The sequence below is a fragment of the Sciurus vulgaris genome (genome assembly GCF_902686455.1).
Source record: "Sciurus vulgaris genome assembly, chromosome: 2".
In the NCBI taxonomy this organism is placed as follows: Eukaryota; Metazoa; Chordata; class Mammalia; order Rodentia; family Sciuridae; genus Sciurus; species Sciurus vulgaris.
The window spans coordinates 121,582,871-121,610,475 of record NC_136462.1 but is presented as its reverse complement, the minus strand read 5'-3'; the positions used below and the strand labels follow the sequence as shown (position 1 = coordinate 121,610,475).

The 27,605-nt window shown below is 42.5% G+C and overlaps 2 protein-coding genes across 4 annotated transcripts in view; one reads left to right on the top strand and one right to left on the bottom strand.

Annotated features, from left to right (window-relative positions):
- LOC306654886 (uncharacterized protein C15orf39) overlaps positions 1-27,605 on the bottom strand; it is a 381,506-nt gene that overhangs the window by 66,176 nt on the left and 287,725 nt on the right. The gene's annotated exons all lie outside the window — the stretch shown is intronic.
- Positions 1,159-20,577, top strand: SNUPN (snurportin 1). 3 transcript variants are annotated; one of them, XM_079128919.1, is made up of 10 exons: positions 1,159-2,018; positions 5,587-5,648; positions 6,641-6,803; positions 10,334-10,478; positions 11,143-11,247; positions 11,479-11,575; positions 13,148-13,245; positions 15,127-15,204; positions 17,048-17,128; positions 18,808-20,577. In XM_079128919.1, exons 3-10 carry the CDS (start codon positions 6,646-6,648, stop codon positions 19,126-19,128), a joined length of 1,083 nt encoding a protein of 360 aa, XP_078985045.1. In that variant the 5' UTR covers positions 1,159-2,018; positions 5,587-5,648; positions 6,641-6,645; the 3' UTR covers positions 19,129-20,577. The 3 variants fall into 3 exon arrangements, with proteins under 3 accessions (XP_078985045.1, XP_078985046.1, XP_078985047.1); XM_079128920.1 differs by lacking the exon at positions 5,587-5,648; XM_079128921.1 differs by lacking the exons at positions 1,159-2,018; positions 5,587-5,648 and having other exon boundaries at positions 6,663-6,803; positions 10,334-10,446.

Below are 27,605 nucleotides of genomic sequence, written 5' to 3'. Positions count from 1 at the left end.
GAGGATCACAAATTTTAAGCCAGCCTTGGCAACTTAGTGAAATTCTGTCTCAAAAAAAAAAATAAAAATAAAAAAAGGCAGGGGTGGGGGCAGGCTGGGGATGTAGCTCAGTGGTTGAGCTGCCCTTGCTTCAATCCCCAGTACAGGAAAACAAACAAAACCACACAGGTGTATGTGTAGGTGGCCAACCTTGTGAGGGTGAGGTGCTAAAGGCTAGGGTTGGGGAACCACAGTTTCAGGCAGAACAGCCCTTTTTGGGAACACTGACTGGCTCCAAATGAGCCCTTGGGCCAGCTGCTGTTTATTTTCAGTGATATGGACAGTTATTTAGATGGGTACCAGTGAAGGACCAGAATCTTTCTCCTAGACTTTGGTGCATGCATTCAGGAACTTCTTTCAACTTCAACCTACTTTGCTTCAATGTTAGGGGTCTTTGGTTCTTTTCTGTGCAGTTCTGACCACTAGTTGTGACCTCCGTGGTTGTACACAGGAAATGGTGGTTCTGGGACACAACAGACACTGCAATGTCAAACTTCCTTAATGCAGTCAGGCCCTGGGCTTTTCTGTCAGTCCCACAAATTACACAAATATCAATTTCTATTTGTGGATACATCGAATAAATAACCTTTGTTACGCCTGGACAGTGAAAGTCAGAGTTCACCTACATATAATCTGAGGGCCCCAAAATTAGTCTTCCAGGGCTCCCAACTTTATCATCAAAATGGTTTTATGTACATAAATATATGTCCTATAGGTCAATATCTCAATATTCCTTGTAGATCCATACCTTAGTATTTCTTAGACTCAAAATGTACCAAATCTTTTTTTCTTTTCCTGTGAGGTACTCAGATTGAACCCAGGACCCCATACTTCCTAAGTAAACACTCTACCACTGAACTACATGCCCAGTCCTTTTTATTTGGAGACAGGGTGGCTATGTTGCTCAGTCTAGCCTTGAATTTGAGGGCAGGACTGACTGGCCTCAGCCTCCTGAGTAGCTAGCATGTCACTGTTGTATAATAATAGACAATCTATTATCTATACTTAACATTCAGCAAATTCAAATACTTGGTTCAAGAGCTGTGTGGCTTTGGCCAAGGTACTTAAGCTCTGATTTGATGACTGAATGAGCTAATGGCTGTAAAGCATGGTATCTGGCTCAATGTCAGCATTCAATAAATAGTTATTCGTGTTTTTATTTTACATCTCATCAGTCAGTCTTACACTGCAGAAACTGCATCCAAGCTTGAGGGGGGGGTCTCCTAAATCTCGGCTGGTTGTCCCCGCCACTTGCACCAATTCAATCATTCCTTCACTTAGTGCCTTGCCTTGTGCTAGATGATGACTCCTTAAACAGGAATCAAGCCAGCTCCCTCAAGTTGCTCAAGTTGCCAAGCCCACAGCCGAGTAGTAAAGACAAACTCTCAAACCCAGCAAACAGGCAGTAATCCATGTAGTTGCTGGTGCAGAACGGGGAGGGGACGTTTAATAGTCCAAGACCTGGGGCGTGAAACCGGGCCATCCAGACAACTGGCATTGCCCGTGTGAAAGCAATGCAGAGGAGAGGAAGTAGGCTGTCGGCGCAGTCTAAGGACGGAGCGGATCCAGGAAGGCAGCAGGACCCAGGGCCTGGAGGGCACTGAATACCCGACCACGAGGTCGCCGCCGCTCCTGCTATTGGCGAAAGGAGCTGGTAGGAGATTGTGCCCAGAAGTAGGATCTTTCCTTTGTCAAGCCATCTTGCTGGAGAGGTCCCGAACGCTGCAAGGCAAAAACATGACCGAGCTGAGTGACCGGAAAGGCCCCAAGTCTTGAGGGCGGAAGTAACGGTCCGCAGCAAACCAACTCCCGGCATGCGCCACGGCGGAAGGAGCCGGAAACTCCAGGCGCAGGGACTGTGGGTCCCGCGGAGCGACGGCGGCCGAGGGGGCGGGTCCGGCCCTTCCAGGGCAGCTGATTGGCTGATCTCCGGAGAGGGTGGTGGCGGCGGCGGCGCGTGCAACTGTCGCCTCAGTACGGTGAGTGCTGAGTTCGAGTCCGAGCCCCCCAGCCCCCGGGCTCTTGAGTTGCCCCTCACCACCCGGATATGATTCTTCTGACCTGTCCGGTTCTCCGGGTCCCAGGGCGGCCCTTGAAGGGGGCAAGAGCCAGGCTGGGGCCTCCCCTTTGGCGCGTGTCCGCAATTGTGTACAGACTGTCGGCCCAGAACCCCTGAGGGACATTTTTGTGGGGGAGGGGCAAATCATGCAAGGCCTAGATGATCCCATCGCTAGAGAACGGCAATGCGGGGAGTACGGCAGAGTGGAGGAGGTAGAATCCCTGGGCAGGAGCCCGACACGTGGGGGTAGGGAGAGGCGGAGGACACGTGGGTCCTGGGAGGGGTCGGGAGAGAGGGGGGACCGGAAGTGGGACTGGGCCTCTGTGCGGAGGAGAGGCCTGGGCAGGTCGGATCTTGGGGAATTTGGAGTGGAAACTGGTGGAGGATGAGGCAGTGTGAGGCACAGCCTGAACACTGACAACTTTCCAAGGAATGGGTTGAAAGAGCAAGAGCCAGCAAGAATGGCCTTAAAGGAAGCCGCAGGGACCCGCCCCAGTATCAGAGGCATCAGTTTTAACGATTTTGTGGTTTTTGTCAAAGGCAGGAGCCAACATCAAGATAAAGCATGAAAAGGTCTATTAAAGATGCTTTGGATTTAGTCTTTTTTTTTTTTTTGCCTGGTCCTGGGGATCAAACCCAGGGCCTGACTCATCTTCAGCAAGCACTACCACTGAGCTGCACCTCCTATTTTTGAGATAGAGTCTCCATAGGTTGATACCAAACTTGCATCCTCCTGCCTCAGCTTCCTCAGTTGAAGAACCAAAGATAATTTAAAAAAAAAAATTTTTTTTAATAAGGAACTTTTCAAACTTAAAAAGTACAGGAAAGTGGAGAAAATAGTATACCATTAGTGATTCCATGGGGGCCTCAATAATCACTCACAGAAGGGCCACTCCTGGTTGCATTACAAATGTTTTAAGATACACCTTATGCTGATATGTTAATCAACCAAAAAAGTTAAAAGGTGTAGGAATTGAGGTTGCAAGGTGAAAAGAGTCCTCTGGAGATTAGTTGAAGACAATGTGAACATATTTAATACTATTGAATTGCACTTAAAGATGATGAAGATCCCCCAGCACCAAAAAAAAAAAAAAAAAAAAAAAGATGATGAAGATCGTGAATTTCATGTGTATTTAACCCTCCCCCCCCCTTTTTTTCCTTAATATTTGGTGCTCAGGATAAATGCAAGTCCCCTAACATGCTGGGCAAGTGTGAGGGACTGCATTTGATCTACCCTGAGCAGCATTCCCCAGGCACTTAACCACAATTTTCATTTTCATTTACTAATTTTGGGGGTATATTATAATTATACTAATAGTGGGATTTCCTCTTAAATATTCATATATACGCACAATATAATTTGGTAGATTCATTCCCCATTACCTCTCCTTTCCCATCCTTCCTCCCTCCTGGTCCCCCTTCTCTCCTCTACTGATCTCCTCTTGATTTTTCTTTTCTTTTTTTTTTTTAAGAGTGAAAAAGTAGGCTTTTTTCAAGCAAGAAAAAAACAAAAAACAAAAAACAAAAAAACTCTTTCCAGTTGAGAGGGAACCTGATAGCTGGTCGCTAGTCTAGGGGTTAAAATAGGGACCAGGTAGCCCTTTAATTTTCACGAGATTCCCCCCTACCTTTACCCCTTAATTTTAAATTCTAGCTTTTTACCCCTGAGATAAAACATAACCGTCAACTTTCTGAGTTGGTTTATTTTGTTTATATAGTCCTCTTAAGATCTATCCTTTTTCCTGTAAATGACATCATCATTTCATTCTTTTTTTTTTTTTTTTTTTTTTTGGTATTAGGGATTGAACCCAGCAGCACTTAACCACTGAGCCCTTTTTTATATTTTAAAATAAAAATCCAGTCCTTTTTTATGTTTTATTTAGAGATGGCTTTAGGGCCTTGCAAGTTGCTGAGGCTGGGTTTAAACTCATGATCTGCTTCTATCTTCCTAGCCTCTGGGATTACAGGCATGGCCCAGCTCCCATTTCATTCTTATTTATGGCTAAATAAAAGTTCCTTGTGTATATCTTTCTCCATTAATCTGTTCATGGATACCCAGGCTAGTTATATGATTTGGTGTTGTGAATTGTGCTGTTATAAACGTGGATATGCATGTATTGCTATTGTATGTTGACTTACTCTTTAGGATAAAAAGAAGTGGTATAGCTGGATCATATGGTGGTTCCATTTCTAGTCTTTTGAGAAATCTCCATACTGATTGCCACAGTCCCTTAACCACAGTTTTTATTTTACCGGGGATTGAACCCAGTGGCACTTAACCACTGAGCCACATCCCCAGCCCTTTTTTATATTTTATTTTGAAAGACAGGGTCTCACTAAGTTGTGGAAGCTGGTTTTTAACTCATGAGCCTCCTGCTGAAGCCTCCAGAACTGCTGGGATTACAGGCGCATGCCATTGTGCCTGGCATCCTCAACCACAATTTTTGAAAAGTTCCTTTAAGAAAAGAATCAACTAGGCACAATGGTGCATGCCTATAATCCCAGCCATTCTGGAGGTTGAGGAAGGAGGATTGCAAATCTGAGACCAGCCTCACCAATTTATGAGGGCCTAAGTAGCTCAGTGAGACACTGTCTCAAAAAAAAAAAAAAAAAAAAAAAAAAGGACTGGGGATGTAGTTTAGTAGTAAAAAGCCTCTGGGTTCAATCTCAAGTACCACCACCTACCCTCAAGTCCATTCTTCAAATTAAGAAAGAAAATCTGATATCAAAGTGTGCAGTAGAAAGTAACTCATTGGAATCACACACTAGTCCAGCCACTAGAGAGTCTGAGACAGGAGTATCTAAGGTTTGATACTAGGCTGGGCAATTTAGCAAGACACTGCCCCCCAAAATAAAAAGGGTTAGGGATGTAGTTCAGTGGTAGTACTCCACTGGGTTCAGGCTCCAGTACAGAGGGAAAAAGAAAGGAAGAAACAAACAAGTAATTCAGTGGCCCAGTGGGAACCTATGGAGTTGTATTTGTTACTATGAAAGTTCTGGAATGAACTTGTTAATTCTGGTGCTGACAGCAGTGGGACCTGGTCTGGGGTGGCTTAGTACTTGGGGTACCCTCTGATTTGTAGCAGAAGTGAAGGGTGAAACCAACCCAGCTGTGTGAATCAGATTCTCCCAAATGTTTCTGTTTTCTTATAGTCTGAGACACACTTTTAACCTTTGAGTGAGCTCCTTTTCCACCTAGTACTTCATTAATAGGAATGTGAATGAAGAGTGAATTTATTTCTTTTCCTTTTCTCTCTCTTTATTTTTATTTTTTTGGTACTAGGGATTGAACACAGGGGCGCTTTACCACTGAGCCACATCCCCAGCTATTTTTTGAGACAGCATCTTGTTCAATTGCTTAGGACCTCACCAAATTGCTGCAGCTGACCTCAAACCTGCAATCCTCCTGTTTCAGCCTCCTGAGTAGCTGGGATTACAGGCCTACACTACCATGTCCAGCAGTTTACCTCTTCACTTCCTTTCCTTAGGACCCACGTGGTCGTCTGTCTCCCATGTGACATACACTCCCTGTCTTCCTAATGTACCACATGTAAGTTCTTTATACTAGAGTGACTGGTGTTCCCCGTTAGGTAGCATTCCACACTCTGTTTTTCAAGTGAGTCTCACATAGGCAGCCCTGAACCTTCCTCCCATCCAACCCCTCAAAAACAAAGCTATAAAATGAGAAAGTAACTGTTAAGTTTGGGTTTTTTGGCTTCTCTTGTCTTCCTCTAGGGGCGCTAGAACGTGTTTCTGAGAACCTGGAGCTAAATTTCCTTAAAATGAGTTGGCGTTTATTGGGGCTGGGAATGTTCAGTGGTAGAGTGTTTGCCTAGCATAACTGAGGCCCTGGGTTTGATCCCCAGGACTGAAAGAACAAAACAAAAAGACATTTATTACAGAATTATCCAGTTGTATATAATTTATATCAAAATGTTATTGAATGGTGGCTATTTAGAACTACTCAGGAAAAAATTTGAAGCTTTGTCACATAACTAGATGTGCAGTGGTAAAGAATGAATGACAGTGTGGGGGTGCATGACTATAATCCCAGCGACTTGGGAAGCAGAAGGATTGCAAATTTGAGGCCATCCTCAGGAACTTAGTGAGGACCGAAGCAGCTTAGTAAGACCCTATATCAAAATAAAAATGAAAAGGGCTGGGGAAGTAACTCAGTTGTAGAGCCCCTGGGTTCAATTCTCAGTACAAAAAGAAAAAAAAAAAAAAATGAATGACAGTTGATGGTTATGGGAAACAAAGGGATGATTCAGTCATGGAATGAATTTGCTTAGTGATGCATATTAGGTTTATACACTCAGCTATCCATATGATCATTATCAAAATATCATTAGAAAATAACATTGTTAATGCTAATATGTAAGGCATTTACCCTTTAACTTCCTTTTTTTCACTATGGAAAAAATTGTGATTTTGGATGAAGTGGTGTGTTTTAAGAAGGTAGCCATCATATTACATCACAACTGCCTGTACACCCAGGATAAAATGAATGAATGAACCATTTTCTTATGTTTTCTTTTATAGGGAAGATGGAAGAGCTGAGTCAAGCTCTGGCTAGTAGCTTTTCTGTGTCTCAGGATCTGAACAGCACAGCTGCCCCACACCCCCGCCTGTCCCAATACAAGTCCAAATACAGCTCCTTGGAGCAGAGTGAGCGGCGCCGCCGGTTACTGGAACTGCAGAAATTGTAAGGATGCTTTAACTCCTTGGCTTCTTTCTTCATTCTGAGAGTGGTGAACTATTCAGGGGGATCTTGGCTTGTTTCTGCAGAATCCTTTCAAAATATACTATTTGTAGATTGATCTTTCTGCCCATAGTTTTGGGAGGGTAAATCCTGGCAGAGTTAGGTATTCTTAATGTTCAGGTTTTAGGGAAAAAAAGAGGAAGTAGGAAAGAGACTAGAACTTGAAAGCAAAAACTCAGTTATGTGGTTAAACTTTGCTATTTTTCCTGGCAATAGTACGGAACTTTGCAATTTAGGGACTTGTGAAAGCCACGCCTAGACTTCCACTCCCCACATTCCCTGGGCTGCTTATGTGTGGCTTCTCCCACACTCTGAATTCTGGTATTGGTGTGGTCTTCCTGTCTGCATTCAACCCAAATGTTTCTGTGGAGCCCTTGGGAGTTCAAGACAAACAATTCCTTAGGGAATCTGAGGAAATGTCTTCCATACTCTTAGTTGTGAGTGCCAAAATGAACAAACAGGGAAAGAAAGCAGGATAGAAGTGTTTGAGGTTGGGCTGCTCTGAAGACAGGACCTGTGTTTTATTCTCAGTGTGGTGTGTGCCTCTTCTGGGTCATAAATTATGCAAATAGGGATTGACTGCTGCAGTTTCCATAGAATCTATGTTTTGTTCAGTGCCGCATCCCTGGATGTATTTAACAGAGATGGTTCTCCATGGTTCCTCGGTTGCTGCAGATTACATTCCCAGATCACTCATGTTTTCCTTTCCTTTTTCCTTCCTTCTTCCATGTCTGTCTGTCTCTCTCTTTCTTGGGTTCCATCCCCATATCTCATTATCTACATGCAAATATTCCAAAATCCAAAACATTTCTGGTCTCAAGCATTTCAGTAAGGGATACTCAACCTGTGTGTGTTTATTGCTCCTCCTCAATTAAAATACAAGCATGAAAGTATAGGCAGGGCTCTGTCCCCATCTGTTCCTGGAAATGCATGAGGTGGAAATGTACCCTCTCCACTGATGAAGTCCAGGTAGAGGGAGAAGAGAGTGGGGATAGAATGAGAGAGTAGGATCCAGCGACTGTGAGAACTGAGGTTCACCCTATACCATTTGCTTCTGCCTCTGTGGGTCCAGCCAGCACTGATTGCAGCCTCGGGTCTAAGTCTCCCTTTTGGTGGGCAGCACAAAGGGGAACCCCTGATTGAGGAACAGAGTCCAAGTTCAGAGAAGACAGCTGAAGCTTTAAAGGATCATTCAGATAACAAGGTACAGAAGTGTGGGGCCTAACATGGCAGGCCTGGAGCCCAGAGCCAGTTTCTTGTCCCTCCTTGTGGCTCACTCTAGCAGACCAGGAAGAAATCATCCTCCCCTGTTTTCAGTTGTTCTTGATTATTTTGGAATAGGTAATATATTTATTCATGTAGTTCAAAGAAGAATATAGGTTGAGGCTGGGGTTGTGGCTCAGTGGTAGAGCACTCGCCTAGCATGCGCTGGACTAGCATTGAATGGTTGGTTCACGATGTAACCTAACCACTCCCCTACTGATGGGCATCTGGGGAGTTTCCTTCTTTTGTGATTACAAACAATGCTTGGGAAATAACCACAGGCACACATCCTTTTTCACACAAGTAGGAGTACATCAACTCTCTTTTGTTCTTGAAATAAGAGACCATTGTGCTATCATATGTTCTCTCAGGTATGGAAATTTGCATGAATGTGCATGAATATGTGTTTAAGAAGAAACCACCTGGGTGCTGTGGTGCATACATGTAATTCCAGGGACTCAGGGGGGCTAAGGCAGGAGGATTACAAGTTCAGGTAAATTTGACCCTGTCTCAGAATTTTAAAAGACTGGGGATATAGCTTATTGATAAAACACTCTTAGGTTCAAAAAAAAAAAAAAAAGAGGAAGAGGAGGAAGAAGAAACCAACTGGGTACTATTGAGGTTGTGCACATTGCAAGTTCAAGACCAGCCTCAGCAACTTAGACCCTGTTTCAAAAATGAATGAACGAATGAATAAATAAATAAATAAAACTACAGATGAGGCTCAAGGCTCAATGGTAAAGGACTTGTGTGGTGCTGGGTTGAATTCCCAGTACTGTTAAAAAAAAAAAAAAAAAAAAAAAAAGGAAAAGAAGAAAACAGTTAATGTAGGTTCACTGTCTCAGTGGTTTAATTCTTGCCTTTGCTTTGAGGAAATCAAGTTTAGGAGGTACGTGGTATTTCAAAATCAATTTAGAACCCTTAGGTTCCAGAAGTTTCTTTTTCTAGCCTCACAATTTCCCAACCTTTCTAGAATATATAGTTGTTTTTTTTTTTTTAAGATAAAATAAAGGGGAAAAAGTAAAATAAAAGATAAAATGTAAAAACCAAGTGACTCTTTTTGAAAGTTGGAAACTGAAGAGAGGCCTGGCTTCTCCTCAGAAAGCTATCTAAAGTGGAAATCCCCAGAAGCTGTCCTTTTTTTAGACTTCTCACTACATCTTGTTGTTTCCTCTCTCTCATCCTAGGGCCTTTGGAAATTGCGTCTGCCACGCAGGAAGTGTCAGTTCTCACCTGGGGTGGCTGGTGTGAGGGTGGGCTCAGCCTATACAGCTAGTGAACGTTGCAAATTCCTTTAAATATCTTACTTTTTCCATTCTTAGGAAACTCTGAGGAAGGCTGAGTTTGTTCAGAGGGGGTTCCCTATTTAGGATTTGTAAAGAGGCAGTTACTAGTTTAGCTTTACAAAGGAAATTACATTATTTTTTACTCCCATCAGAATCTCCGAGTTGCTCCCAAATCTGCAGCCTTTGAATTCAGAGAAAGCTTTCACATTATAGGATGTCTTTGTATAAAATGTAACAACTTATTTTATTCCTTTAAAAAAATTATTCCATTTTATTTTTTGATTAACATGTATTAATTGTACATTCTACTGGCATTCAGTTTGATATTTCCACATATTCATATAGCATGCACTGGTCAAGCCCAACCTCTTTTTTTTTTTATTGTTCATTTTAGTTATATTTGACAGTAGAATGTATTTTGACATATTATACATACATGGAGTATAACTTCCTATTCTTGTGGTGGTACATGATGTGGAGTTATACCAGCCACATATTCATATATGACTATAGGAAAGTTATGTCCAGTTCATTCTACTGTCTTTCCCATTCCCATCCCCACTCCATTCTCTCTAAAACCCCCTGTCCAATCCAGTGAATCTCTACTCCCCACCTCATTGTGACTCAGCATCCAGAACATTTGGCCTTTAGTGTTTTGGGATTGACTTATTTCACTTAGTATGATTGTTTCCAGTTCCATCCATTTATCTGCAAATGCCATAATTTCATTCTTCTTTATGGTTAAATAATATTCCATTGTGCATATGTACCACATTTTCTTTATCCATTCATCTGTTGACGGGTACCTAGGTTGGTTCCATAACTTAACTATTGTGAATTGAGCTGCTGTGAACATTGGTGTTGCCACGTCACTATAGTATGCTGATTTTAAGTCCTTTGTGCCTATGCCTTTTTTTATTCCAGGAAGCGGCTGGATTATGTGAACCATGCCAGGAGACTGGCTGAAGATGACTGGGCAGGGATGGAAAGTGAGGAAGAAGATAAGAAAGATGATGAAGAAATGGACATTGACACTGGCAAGAAGTTACCAAAACGTTATGCTAATCAAGTGGGTGGTCCAGAGATAATCAGACCTTGTCCCACTTCCTTTACAATGCAGTCAAAGCCCACTGAAATAAATGCTACTATAAAGAGAGGGGGATGAACCCAGTGTGGTAATACACGCCTGTGATCCCAGTGACTTGGGAGGCTGATGGAGGAGGATCACAAGTTTTGAGGCCAGCCTGGGCAAATTAAAAGGCCTTATCTCAAAAAATAAAAAGGGGTAGGGATATAACTCAGTGGTAAAGTGCTCCTGGATTCAATCCCCCTGTACCAAAAAAAAAAAACAACAACAACAAACTCTAGGGCTCTTACTCATCCCTGAGGTGTTGTTTTGGATCATAATAGTTATGAAGCTGGAAGGAGATGGGTAAAGTAAGGAGAGGAAGAGGGCCCCATCACTCTTGTCCAGAAAATGAGATAGTAAAAGCACTGTGTGGATGCAGGTGGTAGCAATGAGGAAAGAAGCTGAGTCTAAGCGAGTGGCTTCCATCCAGTCAGTTGTGCAGGAGACCAACTCAACTGCTGTGAGCACCAGGGTGGAGGTCCCTCTGCTGGCCTTCCTGCCGGTTCTTATATTTGTATGCATGTAAGACATGAATGCTTTGTCCGCGTAACATTTGAGCAGCGCACCCCTGCTGATCTTTAATGGCATATTTTTGTGTTCCCAGTTGATGCTCTCTGAGTGGTTAATTGATGTCCCTTCAGATTTGGGACAAGAATGGATTGTGGTCGTGTGCCCTGTTGGAAAAAGAGCCCTTATTGTGGCCTCCAGGGTGAGTAGCTATACTCTCCACGTCAGTAGGCCTGGTCTGGTGGGAGGGATTCTTTGTGCTCCATTTTTCTCATCTGCCCCAGCAGTTGTGCCTGGAATGGGGCTTAAAATGCTTTCCTGCAGGAAGAATCTGTTGAAACCATCTTGGGCTGATGACACCCCTGCAGAATGAGGAACCAGGAGGGTGAGGAGACTTGGATGCCTGACAAGAATGGTAGCTTTTTCTCCACAGGGTTCTACCAGTGCCTACACCAAGAGTGGCTACTGTGTCAACAGGTTTTCTTCCCTTCTGCCAGGAGGCAACAGGCGAAACTCAACAAATGCAAAAGGTACCTACATAAGGTGTCTGCTTACCAAGTTTTAATATCAGTACAATATCTGTTTAATATCAGTACAGTATCTGTTGCTTAGTTAGTTGTTTTAAAGACCCACTGTGGAAGCACACTTGAAACTTCACATAGACATTGTACAGACCGCTGGACTTAGGCCCTCCCATTCAAGGTCATTCCTACTCAGTTGCAGGATAGATAGAGCCCTGTGAGGCCTGATGGGCAGTAAATCTCTGAATTAAGGTCAGTGTGCCTTTGGATTTCCATTGTAAGATGGCAGGTACAGATTTTTGGGTGAAGATTCTGAGAGAATGTCACATATCGTGGTACAGTCACTGCTGGACTTCCCTGCTGAATTCCCTTTCTTTTTTTTTTCTTTTTTTTTTTCTTGGCAGTGCTGGGGATTTGAACCGAGGACCTTATGCTTGCAAGGCAAGCACTCTACCTACTGAGCTATATCCCCAGCCCTCCCTTTCTCTTTTATCATTGTCCTAACTTTATCTTCTCCTGCCTGGCCTAGCTGAGCAGGTTAAGGTTGTAAAGGTAAATAACTTGTCCATGGATATACTTCAGCTCTTACTTCCCTCTGTGGTCATCTTATCTCCTTAACTGGATTTAGATTCCTTAAAGGAGGGACTATTTATAGTTAAATTATAACAATGCATCTAGAAACTTCAAAAGTAATTGTTAAGGTGGCTCGATGGCACACACCTGTAATCCTGCTATTTTCTGAGACAGGAGGACTGCTGGTTTGAGGCCAATTTGGGCAACTTAGTGAGACTCTATCTCAAAATAGAATGAAAAAAGAAAAGAGTTGGGGACATAGCAAATTGATAGTGTGAGGCCTTGGGCTCAGTCCCCAGTAATGGAAAAAACAAACAAACAAAAAAGTAGTTGTAAGCCAGGCATGTATTACCATCTAATACATCTACTTGGGATACTTGACTCAGGAGTTTGAGAGCAACATAGACCCATCTCAAAAAAAGTGTAAACTAAACTAAAATGAAAATAATGTGCTTTAAAACTTGAATTTGTATAATGTTCCAGTTTGCCTAGAAGTTCAGGATTCCTGCTGGGTATCTGTATCTTAGCAACTCAGAAGCCTAAGGCAGGAGAATCACAAGTTTGAGGCCAGCCTCAGGGATTCAGCAAGACTCTATTTCAAAAAATAAATAAATAAAATAAAACAAAAAGTATTAGGGATGTAACTCAGTGATAAACTTTCTCTGGGTTTAATCCCCAGTACTGAAAAATGAAAAGTTGAGAATCCCCACTTGAGTGAAGGATTGTCTTGATTCCTTTTGAGCTGTGTTATCCATGTCACCCTTAACACATTAAGTCCTAAGTTTTCAATTCCATGTAGGCTGATGAAACATAGTGGGTTAGGGTTACCAGGTAGCCAGAAAGGGTCATGAAGAATGCTTTCCCTAATGAGTCCTTAGTCCTTAGTGCTGGCTTGTTGCAAGCACTGAGGATTGTTTGACTCAAGCCTCTCCAATGGGACTCCCTAGATTGTGGTGGAGGGAACCCTGGTTGGAACTGGAACCCTGACTTTCTGCCTTTTGTCTCCAGAGTACACCATTCTGGATTGCATTTACAGTGAGGTGAACCAGACCTACTATGTTCTGGATGTGATGTGCTGGCGGGGACACCCTTTTTATGACTGCCAGGTAAGGACTGATACTCCCCTCATGTTTTTTTCTGTCTTCTCCTCTCCAGGAAAGTGGCTCAGCATGTGGCTTTGGTACGTGACCAACTTCTTGGTGTATACAGGATGTGGTATATCAAGAAAATTATCTAATGCTCTCTGCATCTCTTAGTGTGTTTAAATTAGCTTAGTTTTGAAAAAGAAATAGGAGGAACTAAGGGAAGTATAGCGATTCTTGCAAAGGGGAAAAACAGCAGAAGTGTAGGCTGAGACTTTGTAGCTGCTGCAGCCACCCCCTCACCTCTCTCCAGAGAATAGGAGGATGACTGTAGGGAAGACTGTGGAGCAAGGAAAATGCCACTTTGTGGAGGCGGCACCAGGAAGAGAGGGTGAAATGCAAGTCACCATCAAATAGACCCCTGCAACTTTCTCTCCTTCACCAACCGCATCCTGACCCTGAAAATGCCAGGCCCTCCTTGCTATCATAGAAAGCCTCATGGAGGCTCTAGCTCCACGAGGGCACTTTCCAAGTGAGGAGAGGCCCCCTCTGGTTTTACCTTCTCCAACATTTTCTCACATTGGTGCTTCTTGTGGTGACCGTTGTAGTGATCAGAGAGGCTGGATCTGCCCTTGGCCTCATGGCTGTTAGCTTCACTCCCCATGTTTTCTCTATTATATAGTAGTATTTTGTACTCCCTTTTGCTCCCTGTTAGTTTTTCATACTAATACTCAGTGTGTGAACTTTACACCAGGTATATCAAACCTACAGAACCATCAACTGTTGGGGTGGGCCTAGGTTTTAACCAACCTCCATGTGATCTTCTTGAAGACTTGAGTGTGAGAATCACAGATTGTTACCACAGGCTGTTTCTTTCCATAGGCATTACCCCACAGTAGGTTTCCAAATCATGCCAGATGGTACCAGAATTCTCAAGTGATCCTCATTCAAACATTAGCAGTTAGGATTTGAATTGCTAAACACTTTGTGGCATTAACTCATTAAATCCCTTTGCTGTAACCTGTAAGACAAGTGCTATTATCCTTCTCATGTAGATCCACAGATGTTAAGTACCTTGCACAAATACAGAGGCAAGAGTACACCTAAGAATGTAAATTCAATCCAGCACATTTCTTCCTTGTGATTCTGTTGGAGGATGTTTCATCACATGTATTCACAGACTACAAATTTGGTAATTAAAACCCCCTATATTTTTATAATATAAATAAAAGATGCCTGCTATAGCTCAGTGGTAGAGCACCTCTGGGTTCAATTTTAAGTACCACCAGGAAAATAAGAAGGCTATATGTGTGCTTTTTATTTTCATTTTCCAAAAGCAAAATACTTTAAAAGAATGACAAAGCCAAACATAACTATAGAAGGGTACATGTCACTGATTCAGAAAATAAAGTAGTTTCTGGAAAGTTTCAGCTGTATTAGTTTCTAATAGTCAGGCCTAATATAAAGAGGGGTTACATAATGTTCTCTGGAGTTGAAGAGTCCTATGTCACATGGTATTTTCTCTGTGTACCTGAGCAAGTGACTTAACCTCTCTGATCCTCTGAGTTCTCACCTATAAAATGGAGATAGTGTGATACAACTCCCAGAGGGTGATTGAAGATTATGTGTATAGAGTCCTTTGTATGGAGCCTGACAGAAAGTAGGCCTTCGGTGATAAATGTTGGCTTTACTGCTATTAATAATCCTACTGGATCTTAAGGAAGAAAATCTTGAAAGATTTGATAAACTTCTTGCTGACCTTATGGTTTTAAATGAAAGGGGAATAATGACAGAAGGCATATAGGTCTTTGTAAGTCAAATGGCTATTTAGAGTGGGGTGGTTTTTTCCCGTTAGAGTTTGAAATGAACAGTGTTTCATCTTTCTATATCCCTTTTCTGTGGCAGACTGATTTCCGATTCTACTGGATGCATTCAAAATTACCAGAAGAAGAAGGACTGGGAGAGAAAACCAAGCTCAATCCCGTAAGACCTAGTTAGGATCAGTTGTTTATAGGGATTGATTTGAGCCACATCCCCAGCTTGTTTTTTTTTTTTTTTTTTTAGTTGTAGATGGACACAATACCTTTGTTTGATTTATTTTTATATGTTGCTGAGGATCAAACCCAGTGCCAGGTGACCACTGTACTGCTGAGCCATAACCCCAACTCCCCCAGCCTGTGTTATTGTTTATTTTGAAACAAGGTCTCACTAAGTTGCTCAGGGCCTTACTAAATTGCTGAGGCTTGCTTTGAACTTTCGATCCTCCTGCCTCAGCCTCCCGGGCTTCTTGGATTACAGGCCTGTACCATCACACCCAGTGATGACTTGAATTTTTTAGCATAAATGTCAAGGAGTGGACTAGCTGGGTCATATGGTGATTCCATGCCTAGGCCTTTGAGGAACCTCTATACTGATTTTCATAGTGGTTGTACTAATTTACAATCCCACCAGTAAGTGTAAAAGTGTTCTTTTTCTATATATCCTCTCTAGCATTTATTACTTGTATTTTTTTTTTTTTTTTTGGTACCAGTAATTGAACTTGGGGGCAGTCAATCACTGGCTACATCCCCAGCCCTATTTTCTATTTTATTTAGAGACAGGGTCTCACTGAGTTGCTTAGTGCCTCTCTTTTGCTGAGACTGGCTTTGAACTCATGATCCTCCTCCCTCAGCCTCCCAAGCTGCTGGGATTACAGGTGTGCACCACTGTGCCCAGCTATTATTTGTATTTTTGATGACTACCATTCTGACTGGTATGACATAAAATCTCAGTGTAGTTTGGATTTGCATTTCCCTAATTGCTGATGATGTTGAACATTTTTTCATATATTTGTTTGCCATTTGTATTTCTTCTTTTGAGAAGTATCCATTTAATTCATTTGCCCGTTTATTAACTGGGTTATATTTTAGTGTGAAGTTTTTTGAGTTCTTTATATATATTCTATATAATAATTCTCTATCAGAAGTGTAGGGAGCAGGGTTGGGGTTGTAGCTCAGCAGTAAAGTGCTTTCCTAGCATGTGTGAGGCACTAGGTGCGATTCTCAGCACCGCATATAAATAAAGGTCCTTCCACATCTAAAAACAATATTAAAAAAAAAAGTGTAGGGAGCAAAGATTTCTGCCCATTCTGTAGGTTCTGTCTTCACAGTCCTAATTGTTTGAAATGACCTTTTCTGAGGTAGCATGGTGCAATAAGAGTATGGGCTTACCAGTCATCCAGATTTGAATTCCATTTGTGTCTTTCATAATTACTAGGGTAATGGCTGAGGGTGGAGCTCAGTTGTAGAGCATTTACCTTGCAGGCATATGTCCCTGGTTTGGATCCCCAGCACCACAAAAACAAAACAAATCAACCCAGACCCCACCATAGAGCAGTCAGAATTTCAGGGTATGACTTATGTGTGTGTGTGTGTGTGTGTGTGTGTATATACACACATTTTTTTTTTTGGCCAGTACTGGGGATTGAACCCAGGGGAGTGCTACTAACCCTTTTTATTTTGAGACAGGGTCTAAGTTGCCCAGACTGTCTTCAAACAGGTGATCCTCCTGGGTCAGCCTCTGGAGTTGCTGGGATTACAGTTATGCACCACCACACCAATCTTGCAATCTTGCATTAGTAGTTTTTAAAAGCTCCCTTGATTCTCCACCCACTCCACACCCTCCCAGATGATTATTGTGTGTAATGGAAGGTTGAGAACCACTGAGGGTAGGTGGTGGGAGCAGGTAAGGAAGGATGAGACTGAAAACTTCTTTGATAAAGCTTTCAATTACTATACCAATATCATTTGTAACTTGTACTAACTCTTTGTTCTAATTTATATTTCAGTTTAAGTTTGTGGGGCTAAAGAATTTTCCATGTACCCCTGAGAGTCTGTGTAAGGTGCTGTCTATGGATTTCCCTTTTGAGGTAATGAGACCATTGTCTTTATTGCTTTCATGTGATTGTAGAATAGAGAGACTTAGTTACATTAGATCTTAAGATATCATTTGCTGTGTCCGAGCATTAGAACAGTGCTGAAAGCTGATTCCCAGGAAAGGATGTTCTTGCTGCCCTTCAGAGCTTTAGTTTCACCCCTGCTAGATAATCAGAATGCCAGAGCTGTATTAAAGGACAGCTCATCCAACTCCCTCTGAGAAACTGAGGCGCACAGTAGCAAGGTTTTCCATTCCTAGGCCTGCTGTGTGCCTTTTCCTGCTACAAACATGAGAACTAGGCCTCTTATTTGACTGCCATAGTGATTATAAAGTAGAAGGGCATCTGTGACTGATCCAAACAAATGTTTGAATCTCTGATCCTCTTTTGGCCAAAACACAAGTGGCACTACTTGTTGAGCAGTGGTGTGGGAGCAGGGTGACCTACTCATCCCAGTTTGTCGAGCACTCACCCTGTTAGAGCTCTCCAGGTTTCCTATCCCCAGAAGCTCCTTGGTCCTGGGCAATCTTTTTTCATCCTTAGAAACTACAGTTACCCTCTCCAAGCTCAAGCAAAATTACCTTTTCCCATCATACCCTTTAAAATTCTGCCTACTCACCCTCAAGCATTTGCTTGAACTAGATATAATTGTACTAAAGGATCACAGCTTCCCGAATGAGGAAATGGCACAGGCTGAGTTGCCTGCATTTCTGGGAGTCAATTAAGAAGGTGGTAAGAACACTATCTTTATTTATATCCCTTATACCCCAGTGGCAATAAATGCTTTTTAGAGATGAGTCACCAAATCATGGAAAAGAAAATATGGGACTGTAGGAGGTCTTCCCGTTGAGAAAACTTGAGTTTCCCAGAATGTGGCTTGCAAACAATTTAGGGGGAGGTTTAGGCAGCTGACAGTAGCTGGGGAAGCAGGGCCTCTGCACAGCTTGGGTCTCTGTGCTCAGCAGTTCAGCACTTGGGAGGGCATGTCCAGTTCCCTTGACTTTGTTCATGTGGGGACCTCAGCCATGGCCGCAGAGACTTTTGGGTGATGGAAAGTATCTGGAATTTGGATACAGAGGACCTGGGCTCAAGTTGAATTTCTGCTTTATACTCACTATGTGTTTCAGGGGGAACCTCAGAACTCCCTGAGCCCTAGTAACCTTCTCACAAATACCCTTTGGTGAGTAAGAGAGTGAAATAGTGGGTAGGAAAGCATTCTGTAAATAGGAAAGTGCTATTTTATGTTTTTATTTTATTTATTTATTTTTTTGGAACCAGGGATTGAACTTAGGGGCACTTAACCACTGAGTCACATCCCCAGCCCTTTTTTATATTTTATTTTGAGACAAGGTCTCACTGAGTTGCTTAGGGCCTTGCTAAATTGCTGAGTCTGGCTTTGAACTCATGATCCTCCTGCCTCAGCCTTGTAAGCCGCTGGGATTACAGGTGTGCACCACTGCGCCCGGTTTATATTTTTATTTTTTTAGCTTTAGTTTTTAGGCCATTTCTTCATTTAGAGACACTGCACATATTAGAAGCAAGGACTCTTTTTTCCCTCTGGCAGTGATGCAAAAAAAATAGTCAACCCACAAAAGCTGCCTCTGTGTGTATAGGCTCTCTTGGAAACATGTGACCCCAGAAGTCATTCTGATCCTCAATTTCTCCTCTTTTAGGTAGATGGACTTCTCTTCTACCACAAGCAGACCCACTATAGCCCTGGAAGCACTCCCTTGGTGGGCTGGCTGCGCCCATACATGGTGTCAGATGTTCTTGGTGTGGCTGTGCCGGCTGGACCACTAACCACCAAGCCAGAATATGCTGGGCACCAACTCCAGCAAATTATTGAGCACAAGAGGAGCCAGAAGGAGAGCATGAAGGAACTCACACACAAGACCTCTGAGAATGGGCACTATGAGCTTGAGCACCTGTCCACCCCCAAGCTGAAGAGTCCTCCCCATAGCCCAGACCACCCTGGAAGTCTTATGGAAAACTAAAGAGGGTAACCTCCTTTAGGTCACAAAATGGGACCTCACCCCAGAAGGAGGACTAGAGAAGAGGACAGTGACAACAAAAACAGGTGACTTCATTTTAGAGTGGATTTTCCAGAGGCCAGATCATCTGAGAGCTGCTCATCTCCTATCTGAAATGCAGGCTCAAACAGTGGAGGAGGGCCCAGTTGGGTGGAATTAGATTGATTTGAACAGCTCCTTCTGTGATAAGTGTATCTCAGATCCATAGTGTAAATATATGTAATTCTTAAGAAGTTGTTTGTGATTCTTAAGCTTTAGGCAGCCTTGAATCTCCACCACTTCCCCTACTCCAGGATCCTTACCAAACTATTCAGGTCTCCCCCATTTCACCCTTTTTAGCACTCTGACATTCTGCTGAGTTTCACAATGCTGTTGGTGAGGGCATTTTCTGAAAGGTCTTACCAGGAACTGCGTTTCTTGGTATTTAAATATGTTCCCTCTTCTGAGAAGGCAAGTGTGATTTTCTTTGGTTTAGACATTGACAAAGATAAAACGCTAATGGGGTTCATTCATTGCTTCCACAAATGTTGACCTCCTACCTGGAGATAAACCTGAGATGTAGAGTGGGTTTTCGAGGTGGACAAAACTTGGTTCCTGACTTTGAAGTGCATAATCTAGTGGAAAAATATACCCATCAGTGTGTCCAGTGCGTTGAGATGGTAACATGATTGCTTTAGCACCAAAAGGTGCTTACAACATGGGGACAGAGGTTGCAAGGAAGAGCACAGCAGGTAAATCAGAGGACGCTAGAGCTGACTCTGCAAAGGGGCACAGTGTGCTCTGCAGACCAGGAGGAGAGGAGTTCTTCAGAGATTGACACTAATGCAGCTGTACCCCTCTGGAGCAGGGCAGAACTTGCTTTGGAAACTGGTTTAACATGGCTTGACTGTAGAGTAGGATTGGTGAGTTTGGGAGAGGAGGCTGGAGAGAGATGGGAGGCTTTAGATTTTATGTCATGGTTGCGGGAGCTAAGGAAGAGCTCTGGGGCAAGATCCCTTCAGATCTGTGAATTAGAGCTTTAGGTGGTAAGTGGAAGATGGTGTCTAAAAGTAACCCAATTCTGGGTGTGGTGGTGCGTGTCTGTAATCCCAGTGGCTGGGAGTCTGCAGCAGGAGGATTGTGAATTCAAAGCCAACCTCAGCAGACTTAGTGAGATCCTAAGCAATTAAGTGAGACCTTGCCTCAAAACAAAATATTAAAAAAAGGACTTGGGCTGGGTGTGGTGGTGCACGCCTATAATCCCTGCAGCTTGGGAGGCTGAGGCAGGAGCATTGCAAGTTCAAGGCTAGCATCAGTAATTTAGTGAGACCCTGTCTCAAAATAAAACAACAAAAAGGGCTGGGGATGTGGCTCAGTGGTTAATCTCCTCTGGGTTCAATCTCTGGTACCAACAAAACAAAAGAAAACAAACAATTCAAAAAACAGCACAACTAACTTTTTATGCTCTGTGTTCAAGAAATGTGTCCCAGTTCCCATGGACCTCTCTCTGTTCCCCACCCAGTCCAATTTTCTAGAACTTCTCTTGAACAAAAGGAGTTCACCATTCTCTCCAGCAATAACAGTGTCTTGTGAACAAAATTTCAGAGGGATCCAGGTCAGATCTTGTCTGACATGCAGTGTCCCTGTTGAGTCAGTTAGTTCTGGAAACAGATTTGGCCAGCAGCAGTGGTTAAGCAGAGCACAGTTACACTAGTTCTGCACATCCAGTGGAACTAGTCCCAGTGTTGGCTTTTAGACATCTTCTGAAGCTGACTCTGCAAAATTGGAGAAGGAAGAAGCTCTCCCGCCCTCACCCAGTGATGATCCGGCTGATCCTGCTGGCTATACATTCGAGCATTTGTCTACATCAATAAGCTCTTTACTGAATTTAGGTCAGTTTTGCAATAGGAATACTGTTCCTTTTGCCAAGGAGCATGTTGTAGACTTCCTAGATGTTTAGTCTCTGATGATATTCCTAAGTGCTCAGTAGCCAACTTTATTAGTTCAGGGGCTGTACATGCTAGTGTCAGTAGCAGCTTGGTCAGACTGCTCAAAAATAATGAAGCCTGGAAGGCCTGCTTTCCCAATGGATTCTCTCTAGAGACAGATGCATGAGTTGAAGAATACATCAGTCAAACTTACCAACAAGTACAACTTGATATTGTTGAATGGTAGCTTGAAGGAATTGTCTCAGAGGAGTACCCTTATATTTTTAACTAAGGATCCAGTTTTTTAACTAAGGATCCAGTTTTATTGGCAACTGGATAGTGATGTGTTTGTTGGTCATATTTTTTTTAGGGATTCTAAAATCACCTTTTGCCACTTATTTCAAAGATAGTTGTGTTATAGGTTGCAATGATTGTATGTCAGTTCTCTAGCTACAGCTCTCACCATCTTTTTTTGTGGAATCATCTCTTCCCTATCCATTGTGTAATCTGGAATAACTGCTTTCCCTTAGCCAAGTATAAGATTCATGATTCAAGATGGTCCAATCACATGTTACAGGATTTGTATCTTCAGCAGAGGAACAAGGAATGTAAATCCGTTGGAATTCACTTATTTTGCTAGGGTGTACATTTCTTGTTCTTGCTATAAAAACTGAGTATCCAGTAAGTCCCATTTTACTCAAATTAGCCAGAGCTGTTTTCTGGGTTTATAAGCAAAGAATCCTAACTGATACCATTTCCCAGTGTGGTCTACCTTGCTTGCCTTGGCTGAAAGGCCAGCTTGGCATGAGTTAGTGTAATGTTAATTTTAGTGTTAACTTCATTAGGTGAAGGAATACCTAGATAACTAGTAGAACATTATTTGTATGTATCTAGAAGAGTTAGTTGACTGGGGAAGATGTTCAGATGTGTGAGGATGGACAATATACAATCAGCTGGGAGGCCAGATAGGACAGAAAGGCACTTTTTTCTCTCTCCTAAAGCTGGGGCACACTTTATTCTCCTGATACTGGGACATCAGAACTCTCTGCACTTGAACCTGTGGACTCTAGGACTTAACACCACTGGCCCTCTAGATTTCCAGGTGTTGAACTTGAACTGAGCCACATTGCTGGGACTCGTGGTTCTCCAGCTTGCAGATGTCCTGACATGGGACCTGTCTGTGTCCATAATCATATGAACCAATTCTTTTAATAAATCCCCTCATCTTATCTTATCTATCTATCTATCTATCTATCTATCTATCTATCTATCTATCTATCTATCTATCTATCTATCTTCTATTGGTTCTGTCTCTCTGGAGACCCCTGACTAATTTAGTTAGCAAGGTACTACTAGCTAAGATTTCCTGTTCGTCTCAAGTGTCACTTGAACCCATGCACCTTGAAAAGATCAGGCTTTTCAATCAGTTAAATATAAAACAAGTGATCTTGATTATTTTAATGTTAGCTCAGAAAATCTATGTTGTGTTCCACAGCTTGCATGGAAGTTTGTCAGTCTATTCTACTTGTGTGTGGCAGTGATTTATCTATATCTGTTGTTTCCCTTCTCACTCATGTCTCAAGCCATTGAAATTTGATCTTGTTCCCACTGTTGTAGGTGCTCTCAAGTAATAGCGGCCTCCTGTTTTCTAAATCCAGGGGACATTGCCCAGGTTTTCTCTTACTTAAATTTAACTGCTGTCTATTTGCTGATGACTTTCCCATCTTATTGCCATCTCTGAATCTATTATTCCAGATAATAAATTCAGAAATGGAATCTGTTATTCAGATGGAATTTATTATCCATCTGCCTGTCATCTTTCAATCACCTCAAACTCAGCATGTCTCAAACTGAACTTGATATCTTTCTCTCTTCATCCTCCTAAGTCATGCTCTACCTGGGATCCTTGTCCTTGTTCATGGCACTTTCCCAAGTTAGGAACCTGGGAATCATTCTGATGATTCCTGTCTCTTTCTTTAATACTTAGTGAGTCACCACATCCTCTAATTCCCACCTCTTTCTTCAATTCCTTTATGACCGAAGGCCTTAATCCAGGCCTTCATCATCTCCCCCAGAATCTCCTACACTAGTCTTTCTTGCTCTAATCTATCCCTGCCATGATACAGTAGTCCTTTCTAAGAATATAAATCTGATCGTGTTACTTGAAGGACATATGTGAAGCTTCTCAGCCTGCCATGCAAGGTTCTTCATGACCTGGCCTTAGCATATCTCTCCAGCCTCATAAGCTCCCTTGCCTCCTTCACTGCCTGCTTTTCAGTGATGCTGCCTTACAGTTCCCTTTACAGACACCTGCTTTATACTTTTTTTTTTTTAAATTTACAGTACTATGATTGAACACAGGGACAACCTACCATTGTGCTACATCCCTAACCCTTTTAAAAATTCTTTTTGAGTCAGGAAGAGTCTCTCTAAGTTGCCCAGACTGGCCTTGGACTTGTGATCTTCCTGCCTCTGGCTCCCAAGTTGCTGCAATTCCAGGTGTGTGTCACTGAGCCTGGACCTGTTTTATCTGTTTCATACTTTTCCCCCACACCATTACTTCTCACTCTGACTGCACTCACTTGATGAATGTACCTACTTACCTTGTAAAAACTTCACTCAAGAGTTAACTCTTGCCAGGGCAGCTGGTGCATACCTGAAATCCCAGCTGCTTGGGAGGCTGAGGCAGAAGGATCAGAAGTTCAAAGCCAGCCTTAGCAACTTAGTAAGGCCCTAAGCAACTTAATGAGAACTTGTCTCAAAATAAAAAAAAGGACTGGGGATGTGGCTTAGTGTCTAAAGCATCCCTGGTACCAAAATTTAAAAAAAAAAAGAAAAAAAAAAAAGAAAAGTTAACTCTTCTTTTTTTTTTGGGGGGTGCTGGGGATCGAACCCAGGGCCTTGTGTTTACAAAGCAAGCATTCTACCGACTGAGCTATCTCCCCAGCCCCGAAAAGTTAACTCTTTAAACTTTTTTTCTCTGTGGGTAGGAGTAACCGTTCTCATCTTTGTGCCCTCTCAATCCACATAGTCAGCTTTCATGGTGATTACATTATTTGATCACACTAACTTATTTACATATCTATTTCCCAAATGTAGGGAATAGTCCAAAAGACTGTCTTCTCTTCTGACTTCAGTTTTAAGTTTGGGAGTCCCCTAAGACCACCCTCAGGTTTGATAATTCACCTGAAAGGCCCTCAGTCCTCATTGAAAGTTGTTATAATCATGATTCCAGTTTATTACAGTGAAAGGAAGCAGTTAAGTCAGCTAAGGGAAGAGATGCATGGGGCAGTATCCAGGAAGGTTCCAAACTCAGAGCTTCCAGTTGTCAGTTGTTTCCTCTGGTGGAATTATGGACAGTTAATTTCCCCATTAACTATATGTAATAATACTCACATAGTATTGCCAACCAGGGAATCTCACTCAATCCTTGATGTCCAAAGTTTTTATTAGGGCTCAGTCATGTAGAACAATGTGGGTTGTCCACACAGGGCTGACCTCAGTCTCCAGCCCCTCTAGAGTCTAACTGATAATGTGTGTGATACAAAGTTGCCTTCCTCTTCAATCACATTGTTAGACTATCTAGTGTGGCCTAAGGCTTCCAGGTAAACAAAACCTCTATTATTATGTCATTCCAGGATTTTAGAGGTTATTTACTAGGAGCTAAAGGCAAAGGCCAGAAAGGTTAAGTTATTTATTTATTTTTTTTTTGGGTGCTGGGGATCGAACCCAGGGCCTTGTGCTTGCAAGGCAAGCACTCTACCGACTGAGCTATCTCCCCAGCCCCTAGGTTAAGTTATTATATTCCAAGTTCCATGAGGTCAAGGACCTGGTCTTAACTCAAATTTAGATTCCTGGACTGGGGAGATAGCTCAGTTGATAGAGTGCTTGCCTTGCATGCACAAGCACCGGGTTCAATCCTCAGCACCATTAAAAAAAAAAAAAAAAAAAAAAATTATTATTAGATTCTCAATGCCTGATATGCTCTCTGAAGGAAAGCCCCTGCCCACCCGCCGGCTACAAAGAAGAGTGACCCTAGAGAGAAGGCTGAATGGAGGTATGTGGCCAGCTGCTAATATGTGGTTGATTATGTTGCAGATTCTTTGGTGGTGCTGGGGATTAAACCCAGGGCCTTGTGCATGCAACTGAGCTGTATCTCCAGCCCTCTTTTTTTCTTTTATTTTTGTAGAGTGGGGATTGAATCTAGGACTTTGCGTATGCCAGGAAAGCACTGTGCTACATCCCCAGCCCTTTTTATTTTGAGCAGGGTCTTGCTAAATTGCCCAGGCTGTCCTTGAACTTGGAATCTTCCTGCCACATTTTTCTGACTAGCTGGGATTATAAGTGTGCACTGCCACACCTGATTTAATGCTGCACATTTCCAAGAACAAGAACTATGTTTAGTTGTGTGAATGTGCTTAAAAGGTTAGCCTAACTGGAAGTGGCTACATACGCATGTAATCCCAGCAATCCAGGAGACTGAGGCAGGGTCACAAGCGCAAGTCCAGCCTGGGCAATTTAGCTAGACCCTGTCTCAAAAAATAAAATGGGGGGCTGGGGGGATAGCTCAGTCGGTAGAGTGCTTGCCTTGCAAGCACAAGGCCCTGGGTTCGATACCCAGCACCCAAAAATAAAATAAAATAAAATGGGCTGGGGGTAAATCAGTGGTAGAACATTTTCAGGCATGTACAAGGTCCTGGGTTCAGTTTCAACAAGCAAGCAAACAAATGAACAGAAACCCTCACTGCTTACATTGGAGGAGGGAAGGAAATGCTTTTGCTATGTAGACTTCTTTTCTAGTAAAGAAATGAGTCAAAAAGTCATATTTTTTAAACAAATGTTTTGATGCTTTCTGATATGTAGGGCAGGAGAAGTGGGTGAAAGCCTTGAGATTTTGACTTGAGTATAGCTGCTTGCTTTGGTAAAATGAACTCTTTTTGAGACCCTGCTGTGTGGAATTTTGTATACCCCATCTTGACTTCAAAGGAGAGTCAGATTAATTGTATTATTTTATTTCTGCCATGTAGTGACAGGGCAGAGACAGAGAGGGCCTGGGAGTCCTGGGAGGCTATCAGTAGCAAAGGTGAATTAAGAATGACATCAGGCATAAAATGTATGAGGGAAAGGACCAAGTCCACTAATAAAGTGTGCAGGCATTTGTTCTTAAATCTATTTCAAATGACCATGGCTTTTTTTGTTTGTTTTTTTGCGGTACTGGGGATTGAACTCAGGGCCTTGTGGTTGTGAGGCAAGCACTCTACCAACTGAGCTATCTCCCCAGCCCCCGTGGCTTTTTTTTGAAAGGTTTGATTTTTGTATTTGTTTTGAGGGGTCAGAAAAGTGACTAGAGGCAGCCTGGGGAGCTTCAACGTGGGCCTTACTATTGGGTCTACCCTAGAGGCATTCTCTGCATTTTGAGGGATAATGTGGAACTTGAATAGTTTTGAAACCTAGAGAGCTCTTCTGGCAAAGGCCTCACACAGACCATTAGTATTTGCAGTAAACCTGCTTATTTGTAGCAGTCCCCTACATCTTCTGTCTCTCCCTCTTCTGCCTTCCTGGTCTTTAGCCCTTCAATCAGACTGGGGAAATGGGGAAATAAAAGATGAACCTCAGATCTATCAGTTCTGTTTCTCACTGGCAACTTTAACAAAAGCTTTTACAAAGAAGGAAGTTGAAACAAGCTCAAAAATCTGTGGACTTATCCGTTCTGCCTCAGCCTCCTATTAACCCAGATAAGGTGAGTGAAAGCAGTGAAACTCAGTATCTGTCTTTTACACTAAATGTTTTCTTGCCGAGCACTGTAGTGCATACCTGTAATCCCAGCAACTTGAGAGGCTGAGGCAGGAGGAGGAAAAGTTTGAGGGGTCAGCTTCAGCAACTTAATGATACCCTGTCTCAAAATAAAAAATTTAAGCCTGGTGTGGTAGCACATGCCTGTAATCCCAGCAGCTTGGGAGGCTGAGGCAGGAGGATCTCCAGTTCAAAGCCAGCCTCAGCAAAAGTAAGGCTAAGCAACTTGGTGAGACACCAAATACAAAATAGGACTAGGGATGTGGCTCGGTGGTTGAGTGCCCCTGAGTTCAATCCCTGGAACCTCCCTCCACCACAAAAAAAAAAAAAAAAAAAAAAAAAAAAAAGGAAAAAGAAAATTGTCACAGCAACTAATTTTCTGAGGTAACCAAACCAGGTATTCTTTGGTAAGAACTGGACCTTGTCTGATAGAAAAGGATGGGTTCATTAATTCAGCAAATATTACATGCATGTATCTACTGTGTACTATAGCTTGTGGGTCTCTTCTGAAGAGAGCAATGAATAAGAGCAATGGGCTCAAGGAACCCATGGTCTAATGGGAGAAATAGACAAGAAGGCAAATATTTAAGATTAGCATACTGGAAAAACTCCAGACACAGGGAACATGTATAGAAGTAACAGAATCATGAATGATGAATTAGCCTATAATAATTAACTTATGATAATTAAGTAGTGGGTAGAGGTGTCAGATGAGAAAATGGTTTTCCTATGGTCTAAGAA

Bases quoted from the DNA above. Each gene is read 5' to 3' on its own strand.
- SNUPN (XM_079128920.1), top strand. From the start codon at position 6,646: ATGGAAGAGCTGAGTCAAGCTCTGGCTAGTAGCTTTTCTGTGTCTCAG. The intron at 13,246-15,126 runs GTAAGGACTGAT...TTTCTGTGGCAG, and splicing joins ACCCTTTTTATGACTGCCAG to ACTGATTTCCGATTCTACTG. The intron at 17,129-18,807 runs GTAATGAGACCA...CTCCTCTTTTAG, and splicing joins CTATGGATTTCCCTTTTGAG to GTAGATGGACTTCTCTTCTA.